The sequence below is a fragment of the Morone saxatilis genome, unplaced genomic scaffold (genome assembly GCF_004916995.1).
Source record: "Morone saxatilis isolate NCDOM2014 unplaced genomic scaffold, NCSU_SB_2.0 Contig15, whole genome shotgun sequence".
Classification (NCBI taxonomy): Eukaryota; Metazoa; Chordata; class Actinopteri; family Moronidae; genus Morone; species Morone saxatilis.
In genome coordinates, this window is record NW_023339707.1 from 21,189,872 (window position 1) to 21,201,159 (window position 11,288).

Consider the following 11,288-nt stretch of genomic DNA (forward strand, 5'->3'; position numbering starts at 1 on the left):
TGTTGCTTTAATGAGACAGAGAACAAACAGCTAATTTCAGTGTAACTTTATCTGCCTTCATCACAAAGACAGAGGAGACAGACGACAGATGTATTAAGAATCAGTGAATGACAACTTCTACAGACTGCTTACTGACATAGATACAACAAAAGGAGGAGTCGATATTACTTTTGTGCCTTGGAGAGACAGATCTTAAACATCTGGCTACAACACATCTCAAAAAATCTCCGTCTCGAATGCTTCTTGGATGCATTCACACTTTGCTTTATTGAGATGGGAGAGCAATCTAATTCATGCAAGACGAATGTGATGAAAGGGGTTTTATATCATTATTTTATCATTCATGCGATTACATGCAGTCATTAATGTAAAGTTAATCTTGTTATGTGTTATGCAAGTTTCCTTGTAGACCCAAGGAAGACTACAAACTACATTAGCACTGCAAAGCTTTAATGTTGTTCCTAGAAACAAACTTAAACAATGGACAGACAAAAGATATTTTACAGCACAAGTTTAATGTTAAGTAATTAAAGCTGAGCGTGGACTTGTGATCATGCATTAAACTGACTTACAGCTTATTAATTTTTGATCAAGAGATTTAAGGAACTCATGCGGGTACATCTCGTCCAAACACATTTGTACTTACTGGACTCGGAGGAACGGGAGGGATGAATTTCTTGTACCGTGACTTGGATTTGTCAGCTTCAATTATCGGCTCCTTACTTTCAACTGGTTCCTGTTTCACTGGAATGGGAATCTCTTTTTCTGTAAGACAACAACAGGAAACAATACCGACACCATTAACCAACCGAAAATGGATGGTAAATGGGCGTGTGTATTTATAAAGCACTCACTGGCTTTACAACACACACACACACACGAGGACAGCAAAGCCATCGGGGTTTAGCATCTTGCCCAAGGGCACCTGACCAGACTAGGAGGGATTGACCTAGTTGTATGTGGCTATGAGGACATTTTTAGTGTTTCTAAATGCACAGTATCAACATTTATAACCGCTTTCTATGAATATATTGTTTTATATGTTTTACTATATTGTCATTTACCATCTGTTTCTACATCAGCCTTTAATGGGTGTCCACAGGAGAAGTTATAGTAGAAGAATACATTAATGAACACTTGCTTATAACTTACATTATATACCGTTTATGAAATATTCTTATAAAAACTTATTCTAAATGTCATTAATATATGAAGACTGACCTGGTTCTTGCTTGGCGACAAAAGAACCCATCCTCCGCCTCAGGTTTGGCTTGCTCTCGCCGGGTTCACCTGGTTCAGTCTTCACACAGAAGGCCTACAGGAGGGTGTTGAACATGGGGAGAACAGCAAAGAATGAAGTACTGCTTGTTTCAGGACAGTCTCCCCCCCCAACAGGTGTGTGTGGCACTCTTTAACACCCACCTCACACTTCATCCGCTTGGCCCTGCGAGCAGTCGGGCACATGTCCGGCGTCTGGGCCGGCTGCTTCTGAGCCTGTTCCTGCAGCTTGTGCTCCTTGGTGTCATGGCTCTCAACGCTTCCTGGAAGCTCCAATGGTTGGACTGGCTTCTGAACGCACTGAAGGAAATGGTACAACAGTTAAAACCACAGGTTACTATCTGTTAAAAATGCATAACTGGATATACCTGTAGGCTCAAATGAGGCGAGCAGTAAGATATTAATGGTCTAAGAGGATGTTTGAGTGTCCCGCAGCCTACATTTGAATCCCCTCATATGTTTATTACTTCCGTTTTACCTGAGGTAACAAAGAAATATAGAACAATATGTGACGATAACGAGGAAGTATTATAAGCTACCAAATGTGGTTGAAAGACTGGGACGCTCTGCCAGAGACAGTATTTCATATTTACGTTTCACTTCATCAATTTAAACAGCCAGAGGGTAAAAGAGGCCATAAGAAGGATGTGGTTAGTTTCAGTTTGTCACCCCAAACCGGGAGGACAGAAACTGAGAAGGAACATGCCAAATCAGACGACAACAGGTGCACAGGTGATGAATATCAGACTTCCAGGAGTTCCTCTGAGTTGGCAGTTTTTTAATTATAGTGGCACTTAAAACAAAAGGATAGAAGATAAGAGAACAATATTTGAACTGATACATAATTAGCACCTAATGGCTGCATGCTGCGTGCCACAGAAACAAAACAACCATTTTATATTAGTTTATATATATATATATATAAGTGTAGTGTAGGTTGACTTGTTTTGCTGTAAAACCCGGAGAATTAAATTCACAATACAGTGTCTGCAAATATTAAAACAATAAGCTGAAAACACAGAATACTGCCCAGCCACAGATACACATGCATTGTGTTAATTTCGTGGCTTCAAACCGTGACACAAACATACCTTTTCAAGTTCAGGATCAGCCTCCAAACGCATCAGTTTGGAAGCTGCCTCTGGTGCCTGAGGCAAGAGAGAGCTTGGGTAATTAAACAATTTACAGTGACCTGTCCAACAGGTCACACGGCACCAATCCAATGACCTTCGATAAGCTCTCGTTACTGAATATTAAAAGTGCAAAAGCTATTAAACGACATGACACCAGATGATAAATTCACTCTTATTATTTTTAGTCAGACATTAAATAAAATACAACATAAAAACATAGATTGAAGCTGTAGCCTAAAACAAAACATGCATATCCTAATAATGTATGTTTGCATTTATTTTTAAGGCATTAATGTAATCCATATTAAATATTTAATAGGACTCAAAAACAACTAAAATGTTTTAGCAAAACAAATAACAACTTTAACTTTGACTGTAACATTTAATAATTGATGGTAACGAGCAGAATGGATAAACATTATTAGGAGTTTGTTTACGTTGGAGGCCACACACACTGTTCGTATGTATGACAGCTTCTCTTTGTGTTTCACCAGGAACAAGATGTGCTGTCATAATCATGTGTGTGTCCAACTCACCAGCAGGTTTGCTCCACTCTGAAACAGATTGTAGGGATAAAGTATTTTCTCATAATGTCCTCGCAGGTGTGAGCCGACAGCTTTGCCCGGGGCGAAGCCCATTTGTAGTGCAATCTTGGTCCACCGCCGGTCCCGACAGACGATGTCAAATCCACCCTCATCTGCTACCAGCTGAAACAACAGGGAGGGAGGTTAATGGTGCGAGTGGTGTTTAAATCCATTTTAAAATATAAATATATGTATATGTGAACATAATGTGCCATGATGTCAACTATCAACCTTATTGAGTTTGTATAAATCCAAAATCTTCCGCTCCACATGGGGAATCTTCAGGGCACATCCCTGCAAATCCCAAAATTTGGCGATCTGGTCCAAGAAGTTGAGCTTGACTCTGGTCTGCGCCTGAGAAACAACATCAGACATAAACACAGTCAGCAACAAATAAATGAAATACAAGGAAAGATGAGGAATTTCAAGGACAAGAATCACTGGGGGAAATAATAGAGAAGTAATCTGAGCAGGCCGGCGTGTATCCAAGAACACAGAGCAGCTTGTTGTTTCAAATACACAAACAAACACACACACTTTCAGTTTCATTCCTTAAAACTTTTGGATTAAGTAACAATTATGTAACGTCGTCCAAGTTTGCAATTTATCCGTTGTTACATAAAATCATCACAAGGCGTTAATAACATTACTGCTCTTTGTTGTTATCGGCGTGGCCTGGTAACTGTATAAAGAAGAGACAGACTTTGTAATTAAACGCACAGTTTTTTTGGACTACCGACACACACACACACACGGATAGTCAAATACTCCCTGGTTTTAATCTGACTAACAAAACTCACCTCCAGCTCGTTGAGCCTCTGGATCCGAGGAACAAAGTGGAGTTTGTCAACATCACAAGCAAACGGCGGCTGCCAACCCTGCACGGCAACAAAAACACACAAGACAGCTCATGAAGGTCATCACAACAAAGTATCCTGGGTTTTTTAATGCAGCTGGCAAATTTGTATGATCGTCTTTGTCGCACTGATAAGTAAAACCTCTCACCGTGGTCCTTTTGTGGCAACTGTTTTTACAATGATTGGACTTAAATGCGAGTAATTACCCATCCTTAATTCTTCACCCATGGCGAATTAACTAATCTGTAAACTAGGCGGTTTTTAAAGTGATGTTGGATTTTAAAGTTTGACAGAAAAGCAAAAAAAAAGGGGGCCTGCTGACACTGAAAGAACACAGTGATCCTTTTTCAGTTCATAACTCAGAGCACCAAATCAATATCTGTGTCAATATCACACAGGCCTTTGCATATACAATAACAATAACCCCACACACACACACACACACACATCGTAACAAGCGGAGACCCAAGTTTTTGCTTCAAGTCAGTAGCCAACAACCCCCACTGGCACACAAAATGGCCAGATGGAAGAGTAACCAGCACAGCTTACCACAAAGCCAACATGGAGGACAACACCCTACAACACAGGCTCCTTCATGAACAGTGGCTCATCTTCAACAAAACTTAAATCTCAACAAAAAGTGCCACCACGACTCTGATAGTGTGTGTTACAGCGGATTGAACCCCAACTCCCCCCAACTTGTGATTAAACATCTTGTAATTAAATAAGAGTACTTTTTTTTTTATTCTCACTCACTCCACCATGAGAGGATTATTAAAAGAGGCATTAAATGAAATAAAAAAAACACATTTTATTCATATATATTCAGTATAAAACTGTGCAGTTGACCGTGAAGTGATGGATCAAAAGCTGAGTGACCCCAAACATCACCATGATGCTCTTCAGCGAGATAATCCATAATTAACGTCAACTGCAGGAGGCGTTTAAGGACAACAAAAAACAACACACATTCATTTGTTTTAATCTATATTATGATCATATCTTCATGTTAAAAGGCAGTCGAACAGCTTCCGCATAGCTGTCTTTATCAAAGTGTTAAATACTGACAGGTAGGTTTGTGTTAGTGTACCAATGAGCGGAGAGGCTTCTTTCTTTTTCCTTTTTTTTTTTTTATTTGTTACTGACCGCGACTGTAAAGCACAATAAAAACACACGGCTCACAACGCTGCTAAAACGACCTCTCGAAACAAAACAAAAAAACAAAAAAAACAATTAAAAAGTGTAAAAAAACAGCCACGGTTACGACGTACAGGCGACCGCCAGTGAGAGCTAGCTTTTAGCTGGTGGCAGCACAAAGAATGAGCGTCCGCCATGTTGGAGCGAGTCCCTTTAAATCTAACTGCCGTCTCCAACGGTCGTTCGGCGTCCGTTGGTCGCCGTTAACGGTCGCACTCACCGGCGGCGGCCGCACTTTGCAGATGCCCGTCTTCTCCGCGATGGGACGGATCTTGTTGATGAACGCATACGGATCTCTGAATTCTTCCCAGCTGGGCTCGAAGACCGGGCACTCCGGAGGAGGCTTGAACTCGTCCGGCCGAGGCTGGCTCATCGTTCTCGGACCGACCCGGTGGAAGAGCTCGGACGGGGGAGGAGGAGGAGGAAGAGGAGGAGGAGGAGGAGGAGGAGAACCGGTCACTGCTCTCCTTCCTCTTCTTTATTTACACACACACACACACACACACATACATACAACACCGTGTTCCGTTTATCTTTCTTCACCAGCGATCCCCCGTTTGTTCACCGTCAGACCGTCAGGCGTCATCAACACGAGAGGAGGCAGCTTTACACACACACACACATATACACACATATACAAACACACACACACACACACATCCATGCACAGTGAGGAGACTGTTCCAAGGCAGTGAGCACGTCCGCTGAAAAAACTAGACACCGCTCATTTCTTATTAGTGGCTGTGTGTTTCCTCAATGTTTGCTGTTTGATGAGTCGCTGGAGCTTATTGTGGTTGCTGTTTATTTTTATTTTGTGTCAGTGTTGTGGTACCAAATAAATAAAAAAAATAAAAAAAATAACACCTTATATTATGTGAAGATATTTTATTTATGTGTATTTTTTTTTTTTTTTTTGGTTTATGGCCTCAGATTTTAATAACTGCACAATGTAAACCTGGATTAAGGTTAATTTACTGTGTTTAAATGTGGTGTTAGTGCAGGGTATATAAATCCCCTCTGTGCATCATTCAGTAGTGAGCTGATTCTCTTTCTAGGATGGCGAAGGCATGATGTAATGTGCAATTTGGTGGGAGGAGTGAGGAGTACTTTACTTAAAATGCATTATTATGTCAAAGGATTTGAGTATATTTTATTATAATTCACAACAAGGATGTAGGAAGACATTTAGTATAGTTCCCTTCATGCTACCTCCAAAGAAATTATAATTAAGTCTATAAAATATACAATAAAAATGATTAAAAATATCATTAATTTGTAGTCTGTAGGCCAGTGTTGAGTCTACTGTGGTTAATGTTAATTTCCTGCTAAAGTCAAGCAGCATAAGTTCAGTGACGAAGTGCAAACCACATTTTTAGGTGAGATAAATATGCTTAAATACTGTTTATAACACAGGGCGTTGATCCTTCATGAGGCTTCAAACACAAAAACAGGGGCATAAATTAAGAGTATACCCACTTCTCCAGGGGTTTAACCGATATGCTACAGCAGAAATTTACATCTGAAACTGCTATTAATAAATATCTACATGTTCTATGTTTACAGAAAACTCAAACATGTCCATATTTGAAGGAGGATAATCGATTATAATCTCTGTAACACATTAAAATCTGACATTTTCTCATCACTGCCCAACAATTAATTGCATCAAATTGCGGATTAACATTAAAAATAACTCCTCGCACCGTGTTATTAATAATTAATAATAATCTCGTAGACTGTGTTTTATTTTTTATTTTTTATGTTTACACTTGCGCGGATGAATATGTTCAGGTGACTCTGTCACGGCTACCGGGACTCGTTGTTTAAATAGACAGCCTGTGCACTTTGATTGGATGTTTCTCATCCACGTTTTCATAACATCTGCTGCTGCTGCACAGTTAAACACACTTTATCTGCTGCTTCGATGTAAAAATAAACCTCAAACTCATGTTTTTAAATCCAGTTCAGGTTAATAAAACCTCTTAAATCTAAATAACTCAAGTAACCATCACAGAGCTGAACCCTAGAGAGAACTCAACTCCACTCATCGTCTTTGTTAATCTGTATGTAATTCTCATATATATTGCTTGATTTTGTAATGATTTTATTGTTTATGAGAGGCTACATGTCTTATTTATTGTATTTATTTGATGGTAGTATGTTGTCGCCATGGTAACTGGACTCCCACTGCCTTTCACATCAAAGACCACCAGTGCCGGAAGAACTGATCAGATCATTTATTAAAGTAAAAAAGCACCAAATACAACAAAAAGTTACACAAGTTTTATCAGTGAAATGTAAATTAAAGTATCAAAGTAAAAGTACTTGTTGTTTATATCCCTGTGACTGTTTTATTTATCAGATTGTTAATACTGATGCATCAGTGTGTAAAGTAGCTTTTTACTGTTGTAGCTGGTTGAAAGTGGACCTAGTTTTATCCGCTTTGTTTCAAATCCTGCCCCATGATCATCTCATGACCCCTATAAGATTATTAGTGTGGCAGGAAAGAAAAAAAAACAAAGTTCTCCACCAGTTTTTTTAATTTTTTTGACCTCGGACTACTTTTTCTTGGATTGTTGTTTTGTTTTGTTTCTAATTTGACATCTTTGGTCTTAAACAGTTATTTAAAGCTCCAGTGTGTACAGATTTAGTGGCATCTAGTAGCTTCTCTCTTCACCCTCTGTTTCCAAGCACAAGGGAGAAACTAAGGTGCCCGACATATGTGAGAAAAACGCAAACAGACCGATATATAGCCACTGTTGAGATTGTCCGTTCTGGGCTACTGTAGAAACATGGCCAATAAATCCTCTTAAATGTTAAACACTGGATCTTTAAAATAAACCAAAACTAAACTAATATGAAGTGTTTGTATTTCTTACAGTATTCTTACCTTTCAGACTTACAAAAACCCCAGTATGTATTATAATGTGAAACAAATGCACATTATTTTATCCAAATATAACATCATTAATTATACTTTCTGTCGCCTCTCTTCTCTGAGGAAGTGAGTTTCTAAATCAGTAAGTGTGTAGCGTTCACAGGACGAAGAGAAGGTACCTGTTGTTAGTCAAGAAGATACAAATTATTCAACCACAATGTTTCTGTTTTGGGGGAGACAGAGAGAAAAGAGGAAGTGACCTGCATTTGAAACGGGGACGTGGCAGTTACTTGGTACACCGTAACACCCTGCAAGACAAACTTTATTTCACAGCAAAATTCAATTCCAACAATTCTTCTGAATCTAAAGTTGACTTTATAAAAACAGCGAGAGAAATCATCAAAAGCTCAAAAGATACAGATATTAAATCATTATTTACTCAGTACAGGATCGAATCACTGCCGTGCAGCCGTCACGAGATCAGTATTCTTCGTCGTCATTTTCAGAATCGGGGTTCATTCGACCCAACTCTTCGTAATCCTTTTCAAGAGACGCCAGGTCCTCTCTGGCCTCCGCAAACTCGCCCTCCTCCATGCCCTCACCCACATACCAGTGGACGAACGCACGCTTGGCGTACATGAGGTCGAACTTGTGGTCGAGACGAGCCCAGGCCTCGGCGATGGCGGTGGTGTTGCTCAGCATGCACACGGCCCTCTGCACCTTGGCCAGGTCTCCACCGGGAACCGCAGTTGGCGGTTGGTAGTTGATGCCAACCTGTCGAAACAAAGATACAATCAGACAGATAAAGACTCAAACTCACACTTCTAACCTCCGTAACGTTTCCCACCTTGAAGCCAGTCGGGCACCAGTCGACAAACTGAATGGAGCGTCTGGTCTTTATACTTGCAATGGCAGCGTTCACATCCTTAGGGACGACGTCGCCGCGGTACAGCATGCAGCATGCCATGTACTTGCCGTGACGAGGGTCGCACTTGACCATTTGATTGGTCGGCTCAAAGCAGGCGCCTGTGATCTCGGACACAGTCAGCTGCTCGTGGTAGGCCTTCTCAGCAGAGATGATGGGTGAGTAGGTAACCAGAGGGAAGTGGATACGTGGAAATGGGACCAGGTTGGTCTGGAACTCCATCAGATCGACATTGAGGGCGCCATCGAAGCGAAGGGAGGCCGTGATTGAGGAAACAATCTGACCGATCAATCTGTTGAGGTTTATGTAACCGGGACTCTCGATGTCCATGTTGCGACGGCAGATGTCGTAGATGGCCTCGTTGTCCACCATGAAGGCACAGTCGGAGTGCTCCAGGGTGGTGTGGGTGGTCAGGATGGCGTTGTAGGGCTCCACCACAGCGGTGGACACCTGAGGAGCCGGGTAGACGGAGAACTCCAGCTTGGACTTCTTGCCGTAGTCGACAGACAGACGCTCCATCAGCAGGGAGGTGAAACCAGAGCCGGTTCCACCTCCAAAGCTGTGGAAGACGAGGAACCCCTGCAGGCCCGTGCACTGGTCCGTCTGATGAGGAGGACAGAGAGAAGCTCGTGTTAAAGGAATAGTTCGACATTCACTCGCAGAGAGTTTGATGAGTAAATCGATACCACTCTCACATCTGTTCATTCAATAGCTTAGCACAAAGACTGGAAACAAAGGGAAACAGCTAGCTTGGATCTGTACAAAGGGAACAAAATCCTCCTACCAGCATCTCTAAAACTCAGAAATTAACACATTATATCTTGTTTGTTTAATCCAAAGACACAAGTGTAAAAAACTAGGACTTTCTGTTCAGATTAAACAAACGAGACATTGAGCGGACTGTTGAACTATTCCATAACATGATAGCTGATGTGTTAGCTTTTAAAAAATATATAAATATATATATTATATAATATAAAACAGTAATTCGTCAATCATTATTACTGACCATCTTACGAACACGCTCCATGACTCCATCAATGATTTCCTTCCCGACAGTGTAATGGCCACGTGCGTAGTTGTTGGCTGCGTCCTCTTTTCCAGAGATCAGTTGCTCAGGATGGAAAAGCTCTTTGTACTTTCCAACTCTTACTTCATCTGAAACAGACAAAGGTCAATAAAATCAACTACAACTTGGTTTAACTTGACAGACCAGATGCCAAATGTCCAGGCGTGTAATTTATCAGCTTTACCGGCACATTACTTATTGACTCACTGATGGTTCTGACAGACTCATGGCTAATTGTTACATATATATATCACAAACTAAAAATCAGTATAAAAATGTAGTCTTGAACTTGAATATTTTACTCTAAGCATCATATACAGTTAGTGTGGAGTCTCAAAACTGACAAAAGGTTGTACAAAGTCATCAAACAAGTTAAAATTAGGAAAATGGGAAATGTTAATTGGGGAAAACAGGGAGTACGTAAGTGATTTAAGGACAAGTTCACAATTTTTCAAGTCCCATGTGAACACTAACAAAGAGTAAATTATTAAATAATTAAATTAAATTTAAAAAAGTAGGTGAAAAATCAAATGAGCGACAGAAAGATAAATGAGGATTCAAACAAATGTTTTAATTAGTTTAGATCTTTGTTAACAAACTGACTGGAGGCTAGAGGAAAAATAAATATTTATATTTCTTTTTTTACACTTTTTTTTTAATTATGCAACTAAAAGTGTTGTTTATTGATGTATTCAGTTATATAACTGGACTAGGAGCCTTTTCTAGAAGTGTATGTCGGACCACGTTGGTCCAGTAGGTGTCACCTTTGTGCTTCCTCACTTTCAATACAGGTAGGAACCTTCACTCAGGGGAACAGGTGTTGCTGGACAGGAGGAACACAAATAACGACGCTACAGGTGAACGCTGCATTGATGTATTGGTGAGATGTTGGCTGTATGGAGATTTATGGACACTGAAGATCTTTACAGGTGAGAAATAAATACTCCATCAAAAGCAGAAGTAGAAGTTGGACTCTCTTGTACACTACAGAGTTCTCCAGTTATTAGCTTTAAGTTTAGGCTCAACCGATACAATAACCTTTTAATACATTTTGTCAGCTTTGGGGCTCAGTACTGTTCATAAAGCGCTTCACTGAAACTATATCACATACTTACATACACATTTTAAAGGACCAGTTTGTAGGATTCAGTGGCATCTAGCGGTGAAGTTGCAGATTGCAACCGGCTGAATATCTGCTTACCTTTCTAGCACAGATAAACTATCTAACTATTCCTATGTACAGCCAGTGTTTGGTTTGACTGTTCTCAGCTGCTGTAGAAACATGGCGGACCCACTCCATCTGTAGCTTAAAACGTCTCATTCTAAGGTAACAAAAACATAATAATTCTTATTTTCAAGTGATTATA

General features: G+C 40.3%; 2 protein-coding genes across 3 annotated transcripts in view; both read right to left on the reverse strand.

Annotated features, from left to right (window-relative positions):
- The window catches only part of kdm5bb (lysine (K)-specific demethylase 5Bb), a gene marked incomplete at its 3' end in the record, with an annotated part of 15,589 nt that extends 9,908 nt beyond the window's left edge, over positions 1–5,681 (reverse strand). Inside the window, 8 exon segments of one of the 2 annotated variants that reach the window (XM_035657599.1) lie at positions 647–765; positions 1,222–1,315; positions 1,423–1,578; positions 2,370–2,426; positions 2,948–3,118; positions 3,227–3,349; positions 3,796–3,873; positions 5,270–5,681. In XM_035657599.1, coding sequence (XP_035513492.1) covers positions 647–765; positions 1,222–1,315; positions 1,423–1,578; positions 2,370–2,426; positions 2,948–3,118; positions 3,227–3,349; positions 3,796–3,873; positions 5,270–5,422 — 951 coding nt within the window. 2 annotated transcript variants of the gene reach the window in all.
- Positions 5,682–7,360: 1,679 nt separating this feature from the next.
- Positions 7,361–11,288, reverse strand: part of tuba5 (tubulin alpha 5) — a 7,066-nt gene continuing 3,138 nt past the window's right edge. The window contains exons 3-5 of the mRNA XM_035657606.1: positions 9,862–10,010; positions 8,775–9,455; positions 7,361–8,701 (exon numbers count right to left, since the gene is read on the reverse strand). Coding sequence (XP_035513499.1) covers positions 8,408–8,701; positions 8,775–9,455; positions 9,862–10,010 — 1,124 coding nt within the window. The 3' untranslated portion in view covers positions 7,361–8,407. The remainder of the gene's footprint in view (positions 8,702–8,774; positions 9,456–9,861; positions 10,011–11,288) is intronic.